General features: G+C 45.7%; 1 protein-coding gene across 5 annotated transcripts in view; it reads left to right on the top strand.

The window, feature by feature from the left end:
• CRTC3 (CREB regulated transcription coactivator 3) overlaps positions 1–24,785 on the top strand; it is a 119,342-nt gene that overhangs the window by 77,975 nt on the left and 16,582 nt on the right. For 3 of the 5 annotated variants that reach the window (XM_055277194.2, XM_055277193.2, XM_055277189.2), the window contains exons 6-10: positions 2,868–2,968; positions 9,952–9,987; positions 13,626–13,711; positions 15,477–15,526; positions 22,133–22,350. In XM_055277194.2, the coding sequence (XP_055133169.1) occupies positions 2,965–2,968; positions 9,952–9,987; positions 13,626–13,711; positions 15,477–15,526; positions 22,133–22,350 (394 nt within the window). In that variant the 5' untranslated portion in view covers positions 2,868–2,964. The remainder of the gene's footprint in view (positions 1–2,867; positions 2,969–9,951; positions 9,988–13,625; positions 13,712–15,476; positions 15,527–22,132; positions 22,351–24,785) is intronic. The other 2 variants (XM_063638566.1, XM_055277190.2) reach the window with 1 other exon arrangement.

Raw genomic sequence — 24,785 nt, 5'->3', positions numbered from 1 at the left:
TGTGGTTATGTAAGCTGTGTTGATATGACGTGTTCAAAACAAAACCCACCATTTTTTGAGTGTCTACAGGGGAAAGTATAGAGCACATGAGGTCTGGGATGAGACTACCAGGGTTTGCGTCTTGCTGTATGACCTTGAGCAGATTTTTAAACTTCTGATTGCCTCAGTTTACTCATTTGAAAAATGGAGATAATGCTACCTAGATCATGGGTTGGTTGTGAGGGTTGAATAAGATCATACCTGGGAAGCATACGTGCTGAAGAAACATCAGCTATTATCATGATCACTTTGGGCCAGACTCCAGGAGGAAGAGTTCTACCTCAGTCATTTTTTTTTCAATCCTGACAACACCCTACAAGAATGAGTATTATTTTCTATTCTAAAAGGTTAAGTGACTTGTTTAAGGGCTGTAGCTAATAGGTGAAGGACTAAGATTTAAAAAAAAAAAAAAAAAAAAGCAGCTGAGCACAGTGGGTCACACCTGTAGTCCCAACACTTTGGTAGGCTGAGGCCAGAGGATCGCGTGAGCCCAGCAGTTTGAGGCCAGCCTGGGCAAGATGGTGAGACTCTGTCTCTATGAAAAAAAAAAAAAAAAAAAAAAAGGCATGGTGGCACGTGCCTGTGGTTCCAGCTACTCAGGAGGCTGAGGTGGGGAGGATCACTTAAGCCCAAGGAGGTTGAGGCTGCAGTGAGCCATGTTTGCGCCATTGCACTCCAGCCTGGGCAACAGAGAGATGCTGTCTCAAAATAAAAAAGAAACCTGATGAATGGTGCAAAATTTTAAATATACTCAAACAGAAGTGTTATAAAAGGCCTGTGGTGCCCATCCTCAGCTTCACTCATTATCAGCATTCTGCCAGTCTCTCCAAACCTACCTCCCACCCCAATCCCATGATTGACTAGTATAGTACTGTACTTGGAAATGTCTCCAGCAGTGTAAGGCCGACGAGAACCCTTTTTAAAGAACATTACCACAATGCCGCTCTTACACTTAACACAATTAAAAATAACTCCTTAATATAATTTAATGCCTGGTCCTTATTTAGATTTTCCCAGTTGGCTCTGCATTCGTTTGATATTCTCTCGAGTCTCTTTGAATCTGTAAAGAGGCTGGAATCTGAACCCAGGTCTCTGATCTCAGCGGCCATGCTCCTTCTGTTGCACTATGGGTTCTGCCCTTGTCTGCCTCTTCCCTTCTCTGAAGCCACATGGCTTCATAGCCACCTGCGGCTGTCACTGGAGTGAACCACAAAGAAGCACTGTAGGCTAATGAAGTTGCTTACCAGTCCTTTTTATGGCTGACAGTTTCACTTTATGATGAGATAAATAATCATCTCTTGCAACCACAGCTGCGTAGACATTGAAGCTATCTGGGAGAATTTCAGAAATTTGCTATACATTAGTGGCTCCCACATTTTCTCTTAGGACCGCTTTACAGTCTTAAAAAACATGGAGGCCTGGCGCAGTGGCTCATGCCTGTAATCCCAGCACTTTGGGAGGCCAAGGCGGGCGAATCACCTGAGGTCAGGAGTTCAAGACCAGCCTGGCCAACATGGTGAAACACCGTCTCTACTAAAAATACAGAAATTAGCCAGGCGTGATAGCGGGTGCCTGTAATCCCAGCTACTTGAGAGGCTGAGGCGGGAGAATCGCTTGCACCGGGGAGGCGGAGGTTGCAGTGAGCACCACTGCACTGCAGCCTGGGCAACAAGAGTGAAATTCCATCTCAAAAAGTAATACTAATAAAATATAAAATAAAATAAAATAATAAAAAAATAGGCCAGGCACAGTGGCTCATGCCTGTAATCCCAGCACTTTGGGAGGCTGAGGCAGGTGGATCACCTGAGGTCGGGAGTTCGAGACCAGCCTGGCCAACATGGTGAAACCCCGTCTCTACTAAAAATACAAAAGTTAGCTGGGCATGGTGACGCACGTCTATAATCCCAGCTATGCAGGAGGCTGAGGGAGAAGAATTTCTTGAACACGGGAGGTGGAGGTTGCAATGAGCCAAGATTGCACCACTGCACTCCAGCCTGGGCAACAGAGCGAGACTCTGTCTCAAAAAAAAAATAATAAAATAAAAAAACATTGAGGCCCTCAAAGAGTATTTGTTTATGTGAGAATAACTATTGATATTAGAAATTAAATAGATTTTTTAAAGATACTAGTAAATTAAAAAAATAATAAGCCCATTACATGTTAACATAAATTATATCTTTTTGAAAAGAAACACAAAAAAAGTATTGAAAATAGTGGCAATGTTCACCTTTTACAAATCCCTCCAAGGCAGCTGGGTTGTCTGCGCCTGCGCTCAGCGGTGGGGGCATCACACCTCACGTGGCCGCTGGGGAAGCCCACCGTGCTTGGGAGAGAGCAAGAGTGAGAAAACAGGACACTTTACTATCATTTTGAGAATAGTCTTGACCTTACCTTCTCCCTGGAAGGGTTTTGCAAACCACTGCTCTAAGTGATCCTTTACTTGGAAACAGCTACTCTCAGGTAGAGAAAACCTAGTGCAGCCACAGGCTAAACTGGCCACAGCCAGCTTCCGAGCTGGGAAGAATAGGAAGCTCCTAGATGCAAGCCATGAATCTGAGGCCCACCTTGTTGAACTTGATCACCATGCCATCAGCTTCAGCATATAAGGCTATATGAGTTTAAGTTAAAATATTCTGGAGTGTGGGCGATCCTCAGAGGCTGTTAATTGATATAAAGAACTTCAGGTGGGTCCTAACCCCTTATTTGATGGTTGATTATAAATCAGTTATTCTTGCCTTTTTTCCTGTTGGTAATATTCAACAAAGACTATTGCATTTTCACTAAGGAAAACGGATTTTCAGCCAGACTCTCTCCTTCCCCCTCCTTAGGACCAATTCTGATTCTGCTCTTCACACGAGTGCTCTGAGCACCAAGCCCCAGGACCCCTATGGAGGAGGGGGCCAGTCGGCCTGGCCTGCCCCATACATGGGTAAGACACACAGGCCACTGCTGACAGCAGCTGTGCTTGCTCATTCTGTCCTAGGGCCCAAGGGAGAGAGAAGCTGAAGTGGTGTTTGCGCTTCCCGGTTCAGTGGTCTTAGAGAGGCAGCTCGTGGCAGGGAAGTGTGTGTGTGTCCGTGATGCAGTCAGGATGGATGGAGCTCCCGGGGTCCCCTGCCTCTGCCCTGCTTCCCCCATAGCACGCTCTCCCTGTTGGTGTCTCTTGGCCCTCTTCTGGGCACCCGTCATCTTCTAATAATTTCCTAACTGGTCTCCTGATTTCCAGTCTCACATCCCTTCAATCCAGTTTTGTTAGGTTCCCCAAGAGACCTCTTTCCCCACCCAGGATCTGAACAAACTGAGAAATAAAACTAGAAGTGACAGACAGAGCTAGATATCACCTTTATTACTAATAAGACCAGGTTGGAGGAAGTGACTGTCTCTGTAGGTCGGTGGGCCTGTTGAGACTGAATCCCAGCATGAGGCTGACTTCCTCTGAGTGGCTGGCAGCACTGGCCAGTGTGGTCCCCTGGGAGGAGGGGTCAGGCAAGCCTGGGGGAGGGAAGGGTGGAGCAGAGGCCCGCTGCCTGAGGCAAAGCATGCTCTTGAGAAGGGGAAGAGGAGGTCGGGCTGGAACTGTGCATCACCTGCTCAGTTGCCCCCTGGCCAGTGTGAGTAAGGGGATGAGAGAGGCCAGGAGTAACCCGGAGTGGGGAAGAGGCCCACTCATGCCATCTCACAGCTCTGCTTCCAGAGCGAACCCAAACCTGGTCATCTTGCTCTCCCTCTGAAAATCCTCAATGCCATCCCTCACCTTCAGGAGAAAGAGCCCAGATCTTCTTTGGAATGACATGAGCCCCAAGGCCTGGCTCCTGTCTGCCTCTCTCTCTTTTCTCTCTGCTCCCCCGCCTCACACCCAAGGTAGCCATGCAAACCACTTTGGGTTCTACTAGTGTTTCTTCCTGTTCTGTCTCTTCCTCTCTCACTCACTCCTGGCCTTCCTGGCCAGCACCCTCTCCATCCGTAAGCCTCAGCTCGTGTGTGTCCTCACGTCTGTGGAGCCATCCTTGGCCTTCCTCCCTCTCAGCTCAGAGTTACCGTGTCCTTCTAACATCCCAGACTGCTCTCTTAGCACCTGCAATGCTTGGCTGCTTTTTTATGTCAACATGCATCTCTTTCTCTGCTCAGTGTAGATTTCCTGAAGGCAGCATCTTAATGGTCTTATTCTCTCCAGCCCCTAGCACAGTGCCTAGGACAGAGGAGCCCGTATTGATGGAGAAGTGTGAAGAATCACGCACTGGCTCACATGTGCACAGCATTTGCCAAAACACCCTCTCGGTGCTGGCACCTGACCTGTACATGAAGTGAGGCTGGTCATTCAGACACATTTCAAGCCTACCTTTCTGGGGTTTATAATCTAGAAAGAACAATGGTCTTGAATTATCCATTCCATATGCAGATTGACTTTTGCCCAGAAACTTTCAGGGCTGTGTATTTGTTCTTGAAACAGGAATAAATAAATCTTTAGCCAAGAAACCAGCTTTTCTGGTTTTCTTTGCTTTTTGGACAATTTAAAGCCTAAATGGCCTCTGTTCCTTCCAGGGGAACACTTATGATCTTATTTCTTTGTATATAGCAGGGATAGGATTGAATAATAATTGTTGCTATATTTGTTCTGTTGGTGCAATTCAGAGAAGACTACATTTGCTTAAATGATTGTTTGCTTGTAAACTATGAGAGCTTTCAGAATTGGTTAGGGACATCTACCCATGCTTCTGTACATGGGAATATGAAAGTGGGCAGTGATGTTGAAATTGATGTTGGAATTGGATATGGGTGCACTGCTTACTGCTTAGAGGAGTGGGGTGTGTGGGAAGAGGGATTAGTTTAGTTTCAGGATAGGTAGAGATGGGAATATGTACACAAAGCCTAAAAAAGCTGAGGCTGTAATCAGTGGGGGTACCTGTGAGCACAGCAGGATCCTAATCTCCATGGACTAGGAGCCAGCTAGACAGACAGATTTTTACCTTGGAGCTCCTGCATTTCTGCCTCTGCCATTCCTTTATTTACATGGCCCTCTGCAAAGTTTATGCTTCTCTAGAAAGGACCAAAGGCCTAGAGAAACAAGGCAATCACAGGTAATTCAAGTGAGGATTTTTTTGAGGCTTGCATGCTAAGAAAAAGAAAGTAACTAAAGAAAGCAATTACCTGAGTTGAAGTATTCATTCTTAACGATGTAGCCTCTGAGAGAAGAGGTGACAAATGTCAGAAGGGGTAAGTGAGGATGGAATAAGAAAAGCAAAGGAATGTAAACATTGGTCCAGGTAGACAGAGCAATGAGAAAAACAGGAAGAAAGAAAGAAATCCTGGATCAGGGTTCCTGCGTTGACTTGAGAATCGTGGTGGTCTCTCCTTTCAAATCAGCAGTTAGAAATTGTTGGGCTACAATATCTGACAACCATGGAGGGTGGGCTGGCCTCCAACTCAGATGTCTGAACTGTGTGCCTGCTTCTGCAGTTGCCTTGCAAGTATAGCAGAACTCAGAAACACATCCTAATATGGATGTGTTTACATGGGAAAGCCAGTGTTTAAAATATTATTCAAGTCTCCAAGGATGGAAATTATTTCTGGAGAATTATATTTGTTGGTGGGAGCTATTTTAAATAGTTTCATGTATTTTCCTCCTGTGTTTCATTAAAGTTTTTCATTTTCTTTCCTTTTGGATTTTAAAAATATCAACTAGCTTTGCAAAAAGGTATTTCTTATAGGACCAACCAAATAAAGATTTAAAAAGTGATGGGAAAATATAATTGAAGCCCAGAACTGGGTTCTATGTTCGAAGCAGTAATAACTGTTCTTTCCCTGGGAATCTCTCCTGAGCAGAATGATGCATCCACACTTTTTTGTTATTGTTGTTGCTTTTGCTGTGAGCCGATGATGAGAGCATCTGCTCATGGCTTAACTACATGAGCAATAAACTATGATACATTCAAGAGTGGAGATTTGTGTCACAAGCAAACAAAGCCTGATACATGTTGAGTAATTTTCATACTGGCTATTGAGTTCCATGACAATTAGGCATAAATGATAAGCAGTTGGTGTAAATAACAGAAATAAATTTTTATGGAACCAAACAAGATTTTTATAATTTCTCTCTTTTTGTTTAATTACTCAGAATCTATAAAGAGGGAATGTTGGCCATTTCCCTGGCAGCATGTGCAGCTTAATGACCATTTCCCACATACATGCAGATAGGGAAGCACAGGACCCTCTGGGACACGTGCCCTGTCCCATAGCCTAGGACTGTCTCCTAACACCCCTCCTATCATCGGGCATGTGGAGGAGGGACTGGGGTGGTCCTCTTCCTTTCAGGGAACAGTCTAGAGCTAAGGGGAGAAGAGTGCGTAATAGTTGTCTTCTCTGCATCCAGGGCTGTAGATGCAGAATATTGCCATCTTTGGGGACCACAGTACTCAGCTCCTTAGGGTGGAGGGGGCTTGGCATGCCTTGGACCTGGTGACCTTTCACCTGCCAATAAGCTTTGACCTGCAGAGTTAAGGAGAAGGTTTACAATGCAAAGAACCTTGAAAGATATAAGCCTGTTAATTGCATGGATTGGGTGGGGGTACAGTGGCAGGTACAAGCATCCCAGATCTGAAGAGGGGCAAAAAGAGTGTCACCCGGGGACAGGAGGGCCCAGAATGGGAGGCTGAAACACCAGAGGCCTCCTTTAGGACACTGATTAAGGGGTCTTCCCCTTGCCTTCTCTTCTACTTAGCAAATCAAGGCTGTGTAGGGAGTTATTTTAGATTTGCCAGGCATGGGAGCACACAGAAGGAACATGGTCTCGGTTCCCTTAGTTAGAAGAGACCAGCCCTCGGTGGCTCTGAGGCTGTGAGGTTTCCTGGAACACAGATGCAGCCTTGGTCATCGCTGTCCCATCCCTGTGGGACTGATAAAATTAGTGTCCTGTTCCCAGATAGCCAGTCACAACTCATTCCTTTTTCTTTTTAACCCTTTATTTGTAGTGCTGTCTTGTGGGTTTTTAATTTAGTAGTAAAAATCCAGGCTTGGATATTTTGATGATATGTTAGCTTGGTGCCAGTGTATCAGTCATTGCCACCACCATCCTTCTGGTCACCGCAGCCCAAACCCTGAGAGTTGCATCTGATTACTCCCATTCCCATGCCCCCACGCCCATTCAGTAGCCAAGTCCTGTTCATTTTATCCCAGCAGCATGTCTCAAATCTGCCTCTGGTTTTCTGTCCTCACTGCCAGTATCCTACTTGCTTCCTGTTTGCCTTGGACTATCGCATTGGTTTTCTAGTTGGCCTCCCTGCCTTAAGGCTTTCTCCTTTCAATCCACCTCCTACTCTGTTGCAAGAGCAGTCTCTGAAGCTTAGCTCTGATCATGTCACTTCTCCAACTGAAACCTTCCATCCCCTACATCCTGCCAAATGACCTCCTTCGGTCCAGCCCATCTCCCAGTCCTCCCACCATGTGCTGCAGCCACACTCTTCCATCTTCCTTCTCCTTCTTATCCTTCCCCAGCCACCCCCCACTCCTCTTCCGCCTCCTCCTCCTCCTCCTCCTCTGCCACCGCCTCTGCTGCCGCCGCCACTGCCGCCTCCTCCTCCTCACACTGGGCATCCCCTTCAGCTTCGCTTCCAGTCGTCTAGATCTTCTAGACAACTACGGCAAATCGGTTAGGGACATGAACATTCTAAAGACACACGGGCCAGAGTTCTAGTTCCAGAACTTACTAGCAGTGTGATCTTGGGGATGATAATAGCGCCTACCTCACAGAGTTGCTGTGGGGATCACATGAGATCACCTGTGTAAAGTGCCTGGCACGTGCAAGTGAGCAGTCAGGTTGGCTGTTGGTTATCCTCTTCTTCACCATTATCCTTCAATGAATGGCGCCTCAGGTGTGACCTTCTCCATGAAGCCTTCCTTCTGTTCCAGTCTGAGGACAGCATGCACTAATGGGGCTGTCACATGGGGTGTCTGCCAGCCACTCAGGCAGTTTCACATGGTAGACCTCAATTGAGTCCTCATGTCTCAGGGACAGGTCAGCCTTAGTAATTAAACCTCGAGTGACTGGTGTCTTGATGATGAAGAGATGCTTCAACACGCCATACCAGATTGCTAGATAAAACCTAGTGTTTAATTTTTAACAGGATAGTCACTTTTTAGTAATCAGAATGAAGTTCCCTGCCCTTTCTTAATATGAGGGTCTCAGGAAAGCCAAAACAGGAATCCACAACTCCTGTCCTTTTGACGGTGCTGCTAGTAGAGCCACAGCTTTTCTCTCTCCGCACCTCAGTGTTCGCCTGTTCACACTGCCTGTCTTTAGATGGGTTAAATGGCTGATTAAGTAAGAATGGGCCAAGGACCTTCTGCAGTAGAGTCTCCTGAGACGATGATGATTAAAAATGTAGGCCGGGCGCGGTGGCTCACACCTGTAATCCCAGCACTTTGGGAGGCTGAGGCAGGCAGATTACCTGAAGTCAGGAGGTTGAGACCAGCCTGGCCATCATGGTGAAACCCCATCTCTACCAAAAAATACAAAAATTAGCCGCGCCTGGTGGCACCCGCCTGTAATCCCAGCTACTGGGGAGGCTGAGGTGGGGGAATCGCTTGAACCCAGGAGGTGGAGGTTGTAGTGAGCCAAGATCACACCACTGCACTCCAGCCTGGGCAACAAAGTGAGACTCTGTCTCAGAAAAAAAAAAAAAAAAAAAATGTAGATTCCTTGGCCAATTCTCACACCTTCTGAATCAAAATCTTTGAGGGTTGGGCCCAAGAATCTGCATTTTAGCAAGCTCACCCAAGGGCTCTTTATGTGCTCTAAAATAAAGCTTTCAGTCACTTACTTAGATACTGGCTCTGTGGGCCTGAAAGAAACTCTGTCTTTGTGTGTCTGCTTCATTTATTGACCTCTTTGTACTCCTGGGGACTCTTCCTGTTGGTCCCACCCCGGGCTCTGTTAAAATGTTATATCTTCTACCTGTGTTACAGAATGTGCTACTGTGTTACCCTGATCTGTCTTCTCACCTACACTGTATTACCCCGCCCCACCTAGCACTTAATGCAGAAACTTATTAAATATGGGTTGAGTGAATGGTTATTAGACATTTCATTTAAATTGTATAGACTAATCATGTTAACCTATAGGTTAACCTTAGCCAAAAATTCATCTAAAATGTAAGTAAGCTATACTTAAAGGCCTAGAACTTAATAATGTATCCTGATTCTGTACTGAAAACTTATTTGGTATATTTGATTGCTCTTAGGGGAATGCTAAGATATTACATTCTTGGCACGGTTCTTTAGTTTTAGCTTAGAGCAATAGGAAATACTATACTTTGTCATCTGCAGTATAATTTATGGATTAAAAATACTTCATTCAGCCAGAATTTATTCCAAGTCAAAGTTTTAAAACTTTGTGAATAGCTATCTCATGTACCCTTTAAATGAACTTAGACTCCAGATAAATTTTCTTCTTAAAATAACTTCATTGCGTAAGAAATACATATAATATCATACAGCATGGAACTTCGGATGGTAAGTATCAAACAGTGATGTAGGCTTTTTGAGTTACCTGCTCTTACCCCCATGATGAAGCATTTGGAAGAGAATTTCTGTCTATACTTCTTTACTTTGTGGTTTGAATAGAGATTCTCAGGCTTTGTAAAAATTGTTCTCCTCTCAGGACAGTGACAGTAAGAAAATTTCAGACAGACAGTTTTAAAGGAAAAGAAAAAAGGAACCAAATTTAGTTTCAAATTAGCTATACCTATTTTTAGTATAAATGATAAAGCACCTTAAATGAAAATCAGTGTATCAAAAGTGCCTTAGAATTTTCAAAATTCTATTTCAAATCATAAAGTGTTACTAATTCATAAATTCATGAAAATGAAAGTACCACATTAAAGTGTTTTCTTTTTTTTCTTTTTCCTTTCCCACTAGGTTTCTGTGATGGTGAGAATAACGGACATGGGGAAGGTATGAACTGATTTTACCTACCTATATCGGAGTGGGATGCTGAGTAGTGGACATCACCTTCCAATAGCTTTACTAATAAATATTCATGTTTTCAGGACTCCCCCAAATGCTGACAACTGCTGACTGGCTTACTTTTCAGAGGGCCTCTAGAAAATTAAGGCTAGCCATGTTCAAGGCCAGGAGAAAGGAAATATGTGGTTGCATTACAAAGGTTCCTTTTTATCTAGGTCCCCACAGTCACAAGGTTGAGCAAGGAAGCAAAAATTGTAATCACATGAAAATATGAATGAATTGGCCTGGCACAGTGGCTCATGCCTGTAATCCCAGCACTTTGGGAGGCTGAGGCAGGTGGATCGCTTGAGGTCAGGAGTTCGAGACCAGCCTGACCAACGTGGTGAAACCCCATCTCTACTAAAAATACAAAAATTAGCTGGGCATGGTGGCATGTGCCTGTGGTCCCAGATACTCGGGAGGCTGAGGCAGGAGAATTGCTTGAACATGGGAGGCAGAGGTTACAGTGAGGTGAGATTGTGCCACTGCACTCCAGTCTGGCGACCGAGTGAGACTCTGTCTCAAAAAAAATAAAAATAAATAAATAAAATAAATAAATGAATGAATTGATCACTTAAACAATTAGTTATTCCAGTAGTCTCTACCCATTTAGAAAGCCTTCATTGACAGATATAAATAAACAATGCCAGGAAAATGCAAATTGGTTGTGAAATGAAAACGCAAACCTTACACAAGATACTGAGTTTCGTAAAGCCAATTAAAACATAGTCGGAGATCTATGGAAATGACACTCAAAGCCGTTGACAAATGAGGGTCGGACACAGTTCATTTATTTACTCAGTACCAGGGACTGTTTTCTTTTCTCTAAATCTTTATCATCTGGAATTTAATTTTTATAATCGAAAAAGTAAAACTAAATTAGGTTATATGTCACAGAGGTGGGGCGCTTGGGGGACATGACGAATGAGGAGCATCTTGCAAGAGGCACAGCTCTCTGTCATCATCCTGCATGCTTCTTTTCTGGGCAAGCCCTTTTAGGCCATGAACAAAATCCCAAAAAGTTAAAACATCAATAAACATCTAATCCACTAGAACAGAAATTAATAAATGGCTTCAAGGTTGATTGCATTCCTTCAATGCTTCGAAGAATTCCCAGCAAATCTTGGATATGAAAAGGGAATAAAAACAATGAACTCTAAGAAAACAGTCCCCATTAAGGCACTGGAGTCTGCCCAACCATGTTCTTATAACTAACCTCTTTAGAGAAGTAGTCTTGAGCTGTGTGTGATGCCACCTCACTCAGTCCTTCAAACTTTTCCTAGCATCTGACAGTACCTTTCAGGGCAATTTTTTTTTTTTTTTTTTGGAGACGGAGTCTCGCTCTGTCGCCAGGCTGGAGTGCAGTGGCGTGACCTTGGCTCACTGCAAACCTCCGCCTCCTGGGTTCAAGCGATTCTCCTGCCTCAGCCTCCCGAGTAGCTGGGACTACAAGCACCCATCACCACACCCGGCTAATTTTTTTTTTGTATTTTTAGTAGAGATGGAGTTTTGCCGCGTTGGCCAGGCTGGTCTCAAACTCCTGACCTCAGACGATCCGCCCACTTCAGCTTCCCAAAGTGCGGGGATTACAGGCATGAGCTACCACACCCAGCCTTTCTGGGCAATTTTTTTTCTTGATCTCCCATTATATTGGTTTATAAAGGCTCTCAAAGCCCATTATCCTTGTTCCCTAGTTTGCTGAGAGCCACCTGTAGCATCAGCATTTACCAGACACTGTTTTAAGCACCCACCAGTAGAGAAGAAAACCAAGGCCCTGCCCTCATGGAACTTCGTTTCTGAAGCAGGTTATATTAATGATTAAGGCAGGTAACATTTGAAGAAAAGAAAATCAACAAGGATGTTGACAAAATATGCTCTTCAAAAGAGAGTGATGTGAATATCAGGATTCAGAGAGATACCTGGGGACACTGACACAGCCTGGTCTGGCTTAGCAGAAATGACTGGTGTCCTAGTGGTACTGGGCAGGTTGCCTGAAGAGCACTGTATCCTCCCCTTACTGTGCTTCAAATAAGTTAGACGCCTACCCATACTTAATTCATTCTAGAAGTCCACAACTGCATTTATATCATCAGTTTTATTAAATACAAGATAAACTTATTTTAGAGTTTTTGTTTCAAACTCTTTTCTCAAAATTTACTAGGAAAGTTTGGGCCCTGTTTCACATGACTTCTTTCTGGGGTCCATTATTCTTGGGTACCTGGCCATCTTGTGTGGGGCTAAGACAGGATAGTCATGACAGACACTGGAACTTCTGTGGCCACTGGAACTCAACAGCATTCCTGGTTCTGAGTAGTCACCGGTGCCCCTAACTTGGAATCCCCTTCCTGACATCAGATCACTTAACTCCTGAGGGCTGGCCCTTGTTTTCTGGTCTCCTTCTGAGAACAAAAAGTATTTACTTGTTCTGTGACCCAGCATTCTTGTTTTACCTGGCACGACTGAGAGAGTTAAAGTGGAAAGCCCTTGAATGGTCCCTTTACACAGTTTGTTTCATAGCATTAAAGAGCCAAAAGCAGTCCCGGCAGCTGCCCAGCCTCAGATCCTCTTGGTTGTTGGTTCCTCTTTGTTCCCCACTTCCATCCCACAACCAAGGAGCTTCACTGCCACCATGTCTTCCAGCTAATACTCCTCTTCTCCATACTTTCTCCATTTCATCATTGTTGCGGGTTCTCTCCTCATCCCTCTTCTTCCATTCTCTCCTTTGCCAAGCCTGCAGAGCGCCCCTGCCCTGGCCTCAATCATCTACATTTTACTTCCTACCATTCCCTTGACTCAGCCTACACTCCAGTTGAAAAGAGTTGCTCCACTCTTACCTTCCCCTCTCTTGGAATTCCCTTCTCCTGTGTCTCTAAAGGGCTCGCCCCAATGCCCAGCTCCAAAGCCCTCCTGCCCTCTTCCTCTTCTGCACTTCACCTCTCAGCAGCATCGTACCCTCGGCTCTCTCAGGCTTCCACTCATTTCTTCCTTCAGTGATTGTTATTTATGTGTTGCCCTTATCCACTGACTAGATTACACATTCGTGAAAGGTTGAATCCATGTCTTACTCATTTCTGCAACTCCCACAGGAGTGCCCCAAGTGCCTTCCCTAGTAGACGGTCGATAAATAAGTCATTTTTGTGTGTTAAATAAGTCAAACATCTTATTTGTTAAATCAGTTTTTACAAAGATAATTTGTTCAGCCAAAGGTAGGTAGGATGGATGCTTTCTTTTTTTGTTGTTGTTTTTGTTTTTTTGAGATAGGGTCTTGTTCTGTTGCCCAGCCTGGAGTGCAGTGGCACCATCATGGCTCAGTGCAGCCTCAGCTTCTCAGGCTCAAAGAGACCTCCCACCTCAGCCTCCCGAGTAGCTGGGACCACAGGTGTGAGCCACCACACCCAGCTAATTTTTAAATTTTTTGTAGAGACAGGGTCTCACTATGTTGCCCAGGCTTTTCTGAAACTCCTGGGCTCAAGTGATCCTCCTGCCTCAGCCACATAAAGTGCTAGGATTATAGGCGTGAGCCACTGTGCCCGGCCTGGATTTCTGCCTTCTCATGCAATGACTGTGCTGCTTTTTTTTTCCTTTAGTAGCATCTTTCCCTGGTCCATTGAAAGAAGAGAATCTGTTAAATGTTCCGAAGCCACTGCCAAAACAACTGTGGGAGACCAAGGAGGTGGGTGAACAGTACTCAGCTATGTTTGTTGTCACTGAATGTTTGTACTTGGAGGTCATCGAAAAATCCTGCAGAGGTGAAAACAAGAGGAACTGGGGGAAAAGGAGATTTGTCTGAGAACAGAGATAAGAATATACAAGGGAAGGACGTTTCAAGTAAAAATTATCACACTTGTGTCAATGAATTAGTACATTGATCTCTTGGCTTCCTAAGTTTCATATGAATTGACTTATTTAAAAAAAAAAACCCTGCTAAGTCCTCCATATCTTATTTGTTTTGCTAAAAGCTCTGAAACCTGGTTGTAAGTCATAGGCAGATTTTTCTGTTTTTTTAGCCAGCACTTTATACCAGTCTCCAGCTTCTGTCCAGAATTACTGGTATACCAGATAGCTCTTTTTAAATCAAGGACATTTGACCTGAGTCCTCCAAGAGTCAGTAGACAAGTCATCTGTTTGACTATGATTTCCATGCACCTTTGAGAATTTGTATCTAAAATTGTGCTAGCTGACCTCCACCTCGGCTCTCTGTAAACCTCATCCACTGTGGAAGAAAGGGGAGGTCCCACGGTACTTGCCTTGGCCTTTCTTCCCAGAGGGAAGCTGTGTTGACTTTGAAAGAAAACAGTTAATCTGTTCCAGCCCTTGAGGATGCTCTATTGCGATTGCTTGTATTGCCTGTGTACTTAACCATCCCCACCTGTTTAGGATCCCTTTGGCCCAGTTCCATTTTCTTCTGCCAAGTCTACCAGAGTCACCATTAGCATTAGTTGTCTTAAAAGGTTTTTTGTAAAAGCAAGATGTATTTGATGTTCAATCATTTGGGAAGTAAAAAAGAGATATGATTTAAAATTTACATATTTAAACACAGGAGAAGCAACCACACTATGTCTTTTGGCTGTGAGAGGCACATGTGGTTGTGGAGGCTTTTATCAGAGGACAACTACGTCTTCTCCACCAAAGAGGGCAGTGGTATGCCCTCCTCCCTGAGTACCAGGGACTGGTCTCTGGAAAGGGATGTTCATCTCCCTTGGTTCTTGTGGATTTGTAATACTCATTCCTGTCCATCTGGAGCTTATATTCTAGTTGAAATAGCTTATTTTCTTCTGACATTCATTTCTTTTTTCACCCTGTTTTTTTCTTTTATTTCATTTCCTCTCAAGCCAATTGGAAAAATAAATGTTTATTTAAAAGCTCTATGTCGTCCAGACCCAGTGGCTCATGCCTGTAATCCCAGCACTTTGGGAGGTCGGGGCGAGTGGATCACCTGAGGTCGGGAGTTTGAGACCAGCCTGGCCAACATGGTGAAACCCCGTCTCTACTAAAAATACAAAAGTTAGCCGAGTGTGGTGGTGCATGCCTGTGATCCCAGCTACTCGGGAGGCTGAGGCAGAAGAATTGCTTGAACCCAGGAAGCGGAGGTTGTAGTTAGCTGAGATCGTGCCACTGCACCCCAGCCTGGACGACAAGAGCGAAACTCCGTTAAAAGCTCTATGTGTAAAACATTGGTCTTTTAATATTAATCCAGAAGGTAAATTGATAAGGCATCAAATTAAAAAAATGTATTAATATTATGCCTCCCTTAGGCCTGGAAGTTTGAGTTTAAAAAAATCATGCCAAAACCTAAAAGGCTGCTCTGTGAGGACTCTGTTGACACGCGAGCTCTCACTTGCGCCCACTAGAACCTCAAGATCCTTACGAAGACACTTTTCAAAAACTTGAATTTGGCTTTACAGTGAGTAAGCCCAGCTTTCATTGTCTCTTCTCAGATTCAGTCCCTGTCAGGACGCCCTCGATCCTGTGATGTTGGAGGTGGCAAGTAAGTAATATTCTTTCCGTTCGTGTTTCAGGGACTATCCTGAAGGTTTTTCCCAAAAGGAAAGTCTCACTGCTTTGTTACAGAACTCTCAGAAACGTAACTTGCTATGCATAAATTGAAAGTCAACTGCATTTTCATAAAAACAGCCACTCTCTTTTGATACTCATATTTCATCTGTTTAAAGTAATTAAATTACATAACTATAATAACAAAACTTACATAAGTATGTTTGAGAATCACACAGCTGACTCTTGGTAAGTACACAACTCTCTGGGTAGAAGCAGCGTCAGAAGCAGAAACGTGCAGGAATCGAGAGGAGCCTACCAGCCCCGAGCTGTGTCAGGCTGTGGGCATCAGTGACATCCTGGCCAGGGGAAAAGGGAAGCATCAGTTCACCTGGCAGCTTGATGGCACAGAAGTTAATTTAGAGAGTTTCTGTGAATGTACTTAATGTCACTGAACTGTACACATAGAAATGGTTAAAATGGTAAATTTTATGGTATATTTATTTTACCACAATTTAAAAACATAAATGGAAGATAAATATATTTTCCATTTGCAATACAAAAAAGTTTCTATGAAACCATTAATTTGTTAGTGGATTTAATAGTATGCAACTTCACTCCCTAAAAGGTTTGAGACAACTTACAAAAATATATATAGTACAAGCAAATGAAAAAGGAAGTTCATGAGGAAGTTGAGTCTAAGAGAGAACGAGGAGATGAAAGAGATAATGAGGCCCTTGCCTTAACAGAAACTGCCTTGGGAGGGCCGGCTGGTGTGCTACGTGGGATGGTACAGACAGCTGCTGGGGAGGTTCACAGAGAGGACCCCTTGGAACTCGATGGGTTGTGTCCTGAGAGAGCCCCAAGAAGGCTTCCTGGCGCTGTTTATCATAGTGTTCGTGAGAGCAGTCCCACCACTTGGAACTGAAGCCAATTGAGAAACAGCAAGGCTGCAGGGCCAAAATAATGTGGTTTGGAAATGGGATTCTTGCATGATCTGACTTAGTACATACAATCACCAGTGGGTCAGTGGGTGAACTCAATCCACTTCAAGCAATCATTGAATGTGATTTCCCCCAACAGAGCTTCCTGTGAGTATTTCACAGCAGCACATTCAAGGCACTCTCTACTGAGTACCTGGAGCTCAGACATTCTTTTTGGCAGGTTGAACATAAACTCAGGTAATTTGCTGTGCTGCGCCACGGGTTGATGTTCGCTTCAGAAAGTGGGAAAGCCTGCCAGGACACATGCCGAACAAAAGACAGGCCGCCAAGAGGTGCAGGACATTCCCATGGAGGGGGCAAGGTTCTCCTCAAGGGAATCTCCCTCAACCTAGTCTGGTTCAGGGGCTTCCTGGTAAAATGGAAATTTGAAAAAAAAAAAAAAAAAAAAAAAAAAGATTTTCCGGCCGGGCGCCGTGGCTCACGCTTGTAATCCCAGCACTTTGGGAGGCCGAGGCGGGCGGATCACGAGGTCAGGAGATCGAGACCATGGTGAAACCCCGTCTCTACTAAAAAAATACGAAAAATTAGCCGGGCGTGGTGGCGGACGCCTGTAGTCCCAGCTACTCGGAGAGGCTGAGGCAGGAGAATGGCGTGAACCCGGGAGGCGAAGCTTGCAGTGAGCCGAGATTGTGCCACTGCACTCCAGCCTGGGCGACAGAGCAAGACTCCATCTCAAAAAAAAAAAAAAAAGATTTTCCTCAAGAATCAATTTTGGCTTAACCATCAAATAACCTTCAGGCTCTGAAAGCCTACGTTATAGAATTGGGCTGCAGTACTTTAGCCCTCAAGAGTTTTTTGTTGTTGTTTATTTTGTTTGTATTTATTTATTTATTTATTTATTTATTTGAGATGGAGTATTGCTCTGTCACTCAGGCTGGAGTGCAGTGGCATGCTCTTGGCTCACTGCAACCTCCGCCTCCCAGGTTCAAGCGATTCTCCTATCTCAGCCTCCCAAGTAGCTGGAATTACAGATGTGCACCACCATACCTGGCTAATTTTTTTATTTATAGAAAAGACAGGGTTTCACCATATTGGCCAGGCTGGTCTTGAACTCCTGACCTCAGGTAATCCACCCACCTCGGCCTCCCAAAGTGCTAGGATTACAGGCATGAGCCACCATGCCCAGCCTGTTTTGTTTTTAAAGATAGGTTCTTGCTATGTTGGCCAGGTTGGTCTTGAACTCCTGGCCTCAAGTGATCCTCCCAAAGGATCACTTGCCTTGGCGTCCCAAAGCACTGGGATTACAGGTGTGAGCCACCATGCCTGGCCAACCCGGAGAGTTTTAAAGCAGGTGTTTCTTAGGTAGAGAAAGTTGCTTTCTTGCTCTTATGTTACAGATAGAATTCCATTCAGTGACTTCCAGTCATGCAGATATTTATTGCCCCCCTAATTCGTGGCACTGGGTAAAACAATGAACAAAACAGATCAAGTTCCTGCTTTCGAGGAGCTAATAATCTAGTAGAGCAAGATGGGCAGAAACAAATAAGCAAAGCACGGCGAAAGTCGTGTGTGGGTAAATGCACTGAAGGAGACGCAACTGTGGCAGGTGGACAGGCAGCCACCAGCGGGCATTGAGGAAACCTTTTTGATAGTGTGAAGCGACGTGGAGAGGGCTCCAGGCAGCAGGAACAGCAAGTGCAAAGACCCCAAGGCAGGAGTGGGCCTGGAGCTCAAGGAGGCTTGTATTGCTTGGATCTGACGCAGAGAAGATGGGAGTCGTTAGAGGGTCTTGAACTGGGGGGCGCATTACTTTCCTTAGATCAGTGGTGACTCCATTAGGTAGTAACTATATTTGGAAAGGAACCACCTGTATTTCTCCCAGCTGCAGAGGAATTGTGTGAACGTTACTAATGACCTGGTTCACAGTGGTCACATTTTTCCCATCCTTGCTCTGTGCTGTTGGACGCTTCTCCCTGCCGCACCCCTGCTCTCTGTGCCTTCACTCCCACCTGATCACCCATGGACCTTTCTTCTCAGAAAGCCCATCTGCTCTCACGTTGAGGGCTCTGAGGTCTCAATTTTATTTTTCTAGTCCTTGACCTTTAACCCTATAAACAGTTCCATACTTCCAGCCATCTAAAGGACAAAATTCAGGCCAGGCACAGTGGCTCATGCCTGTAATCGCAGCACTTTGGGAGGCTGAGGCAGGCCGATCACTTGAGGTCAGGAGTTTGAGACCAGCCTGACCAACATGGTGAAACCCTGTCTCTACTAAAAATACAAAAATTCACTGGGTATGGTAGTACACGCCTGTAATCCCAGCTACTCGGGAGGCTGAGGCAGTAGAATTGTTTGAACCCGGGTGGCAGAGGTTGCAGTGAGCCAAGATCGCACCACTGCACTCCAGCCTGGGCGACAGAGCAAGACTCCGTCTCAAAAAAAAACACAAAATAAAAAGACAAAATTTATATTCAGTTTTTCTACAACCAAAATGATCCTTCTTCCTCACCATCCGGTTGGACACCTCTCCTGCTGCCTCATTTCTTTCCAAGACCCCACAGTTCGCCCAGTCCTACTTCTACCAAGAAAAGTGAGGCGAGGCTGGCAGGAGTGAGTGCTCAGCTCTCTTCTGCCACTGATTCCCCCGTCACCACCCTTCTCTAGTCCTAGGGACACAGGGGTCCCTCCTAATCAGGCTGGCCACTTTACCACTCCCTGGCCCTCCTCCCACTGGATTTGTGGAGGCCTTTCTCTGCTAATTAACTTTCCCTCATTTCCAGAATTCTCAGCCATGCGTTTTGAAAGCATACTTACTCTCAAGTGTTCCTTACTGCTTACCCATCCTCAACCCACCATGCCCTGGCTTCCACCTCTGATATTCAGTGGAAACTTGAGAATGTCAGTTGCCTCCTGTACGTAACTGAGAGAGAAATATCCCTGCTGCATGTCTTCCTATTCAGCAAAAACTCAAAGCCAAAATAGAATTCGTGATCTCATCCATACCCCTGCCCTCATTCCCAATCTGCTCACATCTTCAGTGTCCCCTGTCTCAGTGAGGGGCTCCACCAGTCCCCAGGCCAAAGGCCCCAGAGTTGTTCTTGAGTCCTACTTCCCTGTCTCTAGAGTGCACCCTGCCTCTCCCTCCCTGCGCTCGTGGCCTCCTGCTGGACCGTTCAGCAGAGTCACAGCGTGCCTCTCCACCTCCAGGTCTGCTCCTTGCACCCCAGGACCCCTTCCCCAAGTCTGTTAGCCATGCTGTCCTAAGAAAAGCTGATACCTCTCCCCTACCACACTGCCCACCCCGCTTCCAGCCTTCCACTGGCGTCATGTCATCCTCTCATCAGTCCCAGTCTCGGTTGCTCTCTGCCTGCTTTTCCAGTTCCATCTCCCAGCACTAACCAGCCCTCCTAAACTCAACCCTCCCGTGGTCTGAATCCTCACAGTTCTGAGGGCACACTGTGTGGTCTCACACCTCCCTGCTTTTGCCCATGCTGTGAGCTTTGCCTGAAATCTTTTTCCTAACTAGATCACCTGAATTCTTTAGCCTTTAAACTCAGCTCAGATGTCCTCCAAGGAAACCTCAGGCCGCTGGGCTTCCCTCCACATGGCCTCCCTCCGGGCTCTATCACTGCACTACTGAATTGTATTATGTTGCCAGTTATATTCCTTATGGCTCAGTCTCTTGAAGCCCAGATGCCAGTGGCTGGCCCCTAGGAGGTGCTCTGCTGATGCGTGCAGGAGGGAATGAAGTGTCCTCAGGATTCATGACTTCCCCCTGCTCCTAGCTGGTGGCACCTTCTCCCACATTCTCCTCCGCTTCACCCTCACTGCTCTTTTCCTAGGTCACCCCTGGACCACTGCAGACGGTCCTTCTGATTGGTTCTCCCTGCCTCTGCTTCTGCCTCCGGAGGCCATCCTCCACACTGGAACTGCAGTGACATTTCTGAAATGCTATTCTCCAGCTTAACCTGGCCTCCCTCTTTCCACAGTCCCTGATCCAGACTCCTGAACAGCACATCCTCTCCCTCCTGCCTCTCCCTCCCCATCTGCCATCCTCCCTCCCCACCCTCTGCCCTGACACCTGACACCTCAGCCATGCCCAGCTACTCTTTTTTTTTTTTTTTTTTTTTTTTGAGACGGAGTCTTTGCTCTTTCACCCACGCTGGAGTGCAGTGGCGCAATCTCGGCTCACTGCAAGCTCCGCCTCCCGGGTTCACGCCATTCTCCTGCCTCAGCCTCTCCGAGTAGCTGGGACTACAGGCGCCCGCCACCACGCCCGGCTAATTTTTTGTATTTTTTAGTAGAGACGGGGTTTCACCATGGTCTCGATCTCCTGACCTTGTGATCCGCCCGCCTCGGCCTCCCAAAGTGCTGGGATTACAAGCGTGAGCCACCGCGCCCGGCCTCCCAGCTACTCTTAATTCCACGCACACACTGTGTCACATCCATAGCAAACCCATCCCCTCCACAGCCCATCCTGACATGGACAACTCCTGCTTTTGTGCTCTCGATGTCACTTGTATGCACTGGTTACACGCACCCCTTCTCAAACCCAGCATAGCGCGCTTCCTGCCATGTTGCAGTTACTTGCTTTCCCAGGCTGTCTCTCCTGCCCATCTGTGAATTCCAAGAACAAGGTCCTCTCAGACCTGGCTAGCAGGCCCCTCCCTGGGCCCCGCCCTTGAGAGGGCTTCATTCCCAAAGGGAACATACCACCAGTGTACACCCACTAGGCCTGGGGGGTGGCTAGAGAGTCAGCAGGGTGTGGACAGAGTTTGGCCGCATAGGCTGGGATAGCTATGTGCGAACTGCAGTGCAGAACAGAACTAGGGGGAAGAGAAGGGGATGTGGACTGAGGGCCGAGCTGTCTCTCCCTGTGCATTCTGGCACAGAACTCCAAGAAGTCTGAGAATTCTACATGTAAATCTGGCCTTGCAGGCTATTATGAAGGTATAATATGTCAGGATAGACAGAACAAAGTTCATGTAAGGGTTTGTTCATTTGATTTATAACTTTTAAAAATTGAAACAGATGGTATGCAGGCCTTTTATACTCTTGCTCCAGGCCTGTACATTTCAGGAGCAGGCCTGACCCTGGACACACTTGCCCTGCTTGTTCATCGTGGTGCCGCCAACACGCGGCCCACTGCCTGGCACACAGTGGCTAGCCTACAGATTGTGATGAATGAATGGCAACATCTCTTTGTCACTTTAAAGTTTATGAAGACTGTAATTTTAAAAATATATCTTGGAAGGTATATTGGAAGGTAGCTAGTTACTCAGAGATACTTTTTCTGGTAGCAAAGATAACTTAAAAATCTAGCAAAAAGAACTACATAAATAGAGAGCAGTGCCTCACATTTTATAGAGTGGTTTATAATTTTCAGAATACTTTTGCATCCATAATCTAATCTGGTCTTGATTATTCTAGACCCTAATCTAGTATTCCTGTAACGTGGGCACAGGTAGTCGGTGAGGATGTGTGTTTCGGAGAGGTTAAGCCGAGCACCCGTGTTCTCCGAATCAGAGAGGCCGCACCAGGACCTCGGTCTTTTGTAGCCACTGCTCTTATTTGACAAGGAAAAGGTTTCAGCCATGTTTGGTTTCCCAACAGCCAAATACATTGTAGAAAGTCATTCTTAATCTTTCTGTTTTCAGTGCTTTTCCACATAATGGTCAAAACCTAGGCCTCTCACCCTTTTTGGGGACCTTGAACACTGGAGGGTCATTGCCAGATCTAACTAACCTCCACTACTCGACGCCGCTGCCAGCCTCCCTGGACACCACTGACCACCTCTTTGGTAGTATGAGTGTGGGGAATAGTGTCAACAACATCCCAGCTGCTATGACCCACCTGGGTATAAGAAGCTCCCCTGGTGAGTATCTCCTGCTTAGCAGTGACCTGGGGGCTTAATCATAGGTGGTCCCCACCCATGTGGCCTGTTCAGTGAGTCATTGAATGAGAATGACTGCATCTCAGAGATGATAATGTACCTTCTTGTATCTCCTGACCCTGCGGACATTTTTCTTGGATGTTTCTGTTTCTCCTGGGTTGATGAATTTGGGGCAGCTCTGCTGAACCTCATTCCTTATCATCCTCACTCACTCCTCTATCCAGGGACTTGGGGAATAAGATATGGGAGCCAAGAAATAAGCATCCACTCTGTGTTGGCTGAACAGTGTTAGTGGCTCTCATCAACATATGAGAGTTTATAATTTAGGCCATCTCTCTGGATTCCTCCCATTTTCCGTTAGATTTCTAAAGGCAATATTTTGCATTTTAGAAAATTTACAGTGGATATGGTGAAAATATTTATACTTAGTATCTGTGTATGAAGTAGAAATCCCCCACAGTTCCAGTTAAAGATGCAGCATTAGCTATACAAAGATGCTACCTATAACGGGACTTGGATGTTACTCTATGGGTTTGATTGTCCACAGCTCAGACCCCGTATTGAAATTATGACTACATTTGTCTGAAGCCTGATACTCTTTTTTTTTTTTTTTTTTTGAGATGGGGTCTTACTCTGTCACCCAGGCTAGAGTGCAATGGCACAATTGCAGCTCGCTGCAACCTCCGCTTCCCAGGTTCAAGCAATTCTCCTGCCTCAGCCTCCAGGGTAGCTGGGATTACAGGCATGTGTCACAATGCCTAGCTAATCGTTTTTGTATTTTTAGTAGAGACAGGGTTTCACCATGTTAGCCAGGCTGGTCTCTAACTCCTGACTTCAAGTGATCCACCCGTCTTGGCCTCCCAAAGTGCTGGGATTACAGGCGTGAGCCACCACTGACATACCCTTGTCAATGTCTAGGGCAGGTGATAATCCTCTTACTCCCAGTGGTGCAGTACAGCCCCTGGCCGTTAACAGTCCTACCCAGAATTGTGCTGTGGAGCATTTCATTTGGAAGGGATGCTCAGTGATGGTCTCCAGGTGAAAGGAGTGTTTGCTGCCTTTCACTCTGAGACTCATCCATGCAAATCAGAACTCACCACCCAAATGAGAGTGGTCCCCTTCAGGGGGGTCACCTGGAAGTTTCTCTAATGATTGCAGTGATGCTGCTTGGTGCAACACAATCTTAGGTTTGAAGAATTGATTTCAGAGAACACCTTTATTTTTGTTTTTGGGTGTTTTGGGTCATTTTAGTATCCTTAATAGTAGCAAGTTTTTCATCGACTGAGTCTCAGTTTTGATATTTATACATTTGCTTCATAGGAGAAATTTGATATTTGCTTCACAGGAGAAACTCCTAAATCTTTATGCCCAGATTCAGAGTCTGGGCAATTCACCTTTTGGGTGAATCCTCAATGTATGAAGATATCTAGGGTCCCAGAAGTAAAGCAGCATCAGCACATAGCTCCTTTGGGTCTCAGGGAAGCTGGCATTTTCTAGTACAGCCTTTGACACTTTGCTTCAAGCTGAAGATCTTATGTTTAGTCACTGGTTGTCTTCTCAAAAAAGCATTATTTTATCCAGAACATGTCAGAACCAATGTCAGGTTTCTGTATTTCTTTTTTTTTTTCTTTTTGAGTTAGACTCTTGCTGTATCGCCCAGGCTGGCGTGCAGTGGCGCCATCTCGGCTCACTGCAAGCTCTGCCTCCCAGGTTCACGCCATTCTCCTGCCTCAGCCTCCCCAGTAGCTGGGACTACAGGCACCCGCCACCACACCCGGCAAATTTTTTTTGTATTTTTTTTTTTTTTTTAGTAGAGATGGGGTTTCACCGTGTTAGCCAGGATGGTCTCGATCTCCTGACCTCGTGATCCGCCTGCCTCGGCCTCCCAAAGTGCCGGGATTACAGGCGTGAGCCACCACACCCAGCCAGCAAAATTATTTTAAAAAATTTTAGGCCGGGCGCTGTGGCTCACACCTGTAATACCGGCACTTTGGGAGGCCGAGGCAGGTAGATCACGAGGTCAGGAGATTGAGACCATCCTGGCTAACATGGTGAAACCCCGTCTCTACTAAAATTACAAAAAATTAACCAGGCGTGGCGGCACCTGCCTGTAGTCCCAGCTACTCGGGAGGCTGAGGCAGGAGAATGGCGTGAACCTGGGAGACGGAGCTTGCAGTGAGCTGAGATCATGCCACTGCACTCCAGCCTGGGTGACAGAGCGAGACTGTGTCTCAAAAATAATAATAATAATGATAATAATTAATTTTGCCAGCTGCTGGATTTTTGTCATTTCTTCCTTTTCATAATTTTTATCAAACACTTAAATTTTTTGTCAACACAAAACAACACATAGTTCTGCTCACCCCAACTGCTAGTACAAGAAAGATGGGCTGAAGGTTAAAACGTAGGTATTGCCA

This window comes from Symphalangus syndactylus, chromosome 5 (genome assembly GCF_028878055.3).
Source record: "Symphalangus syndactylus isolate Jambi chromosome 5, NHGRI_mSymSyn1-v2.1_pri, whole genome shotgun sequence".
Lineage (NCBI taxonomy): Eukaryota > Metazoa > Chordata > Mammalia > Primates > Hylobatidae > Symphalangus > Symphalangus syndactylus.
The sequence above is the reverse complement of the archived record's forward strand: the minus strand, read 5'-3'. Positions and strand labels throughout refer to the sequence as shown.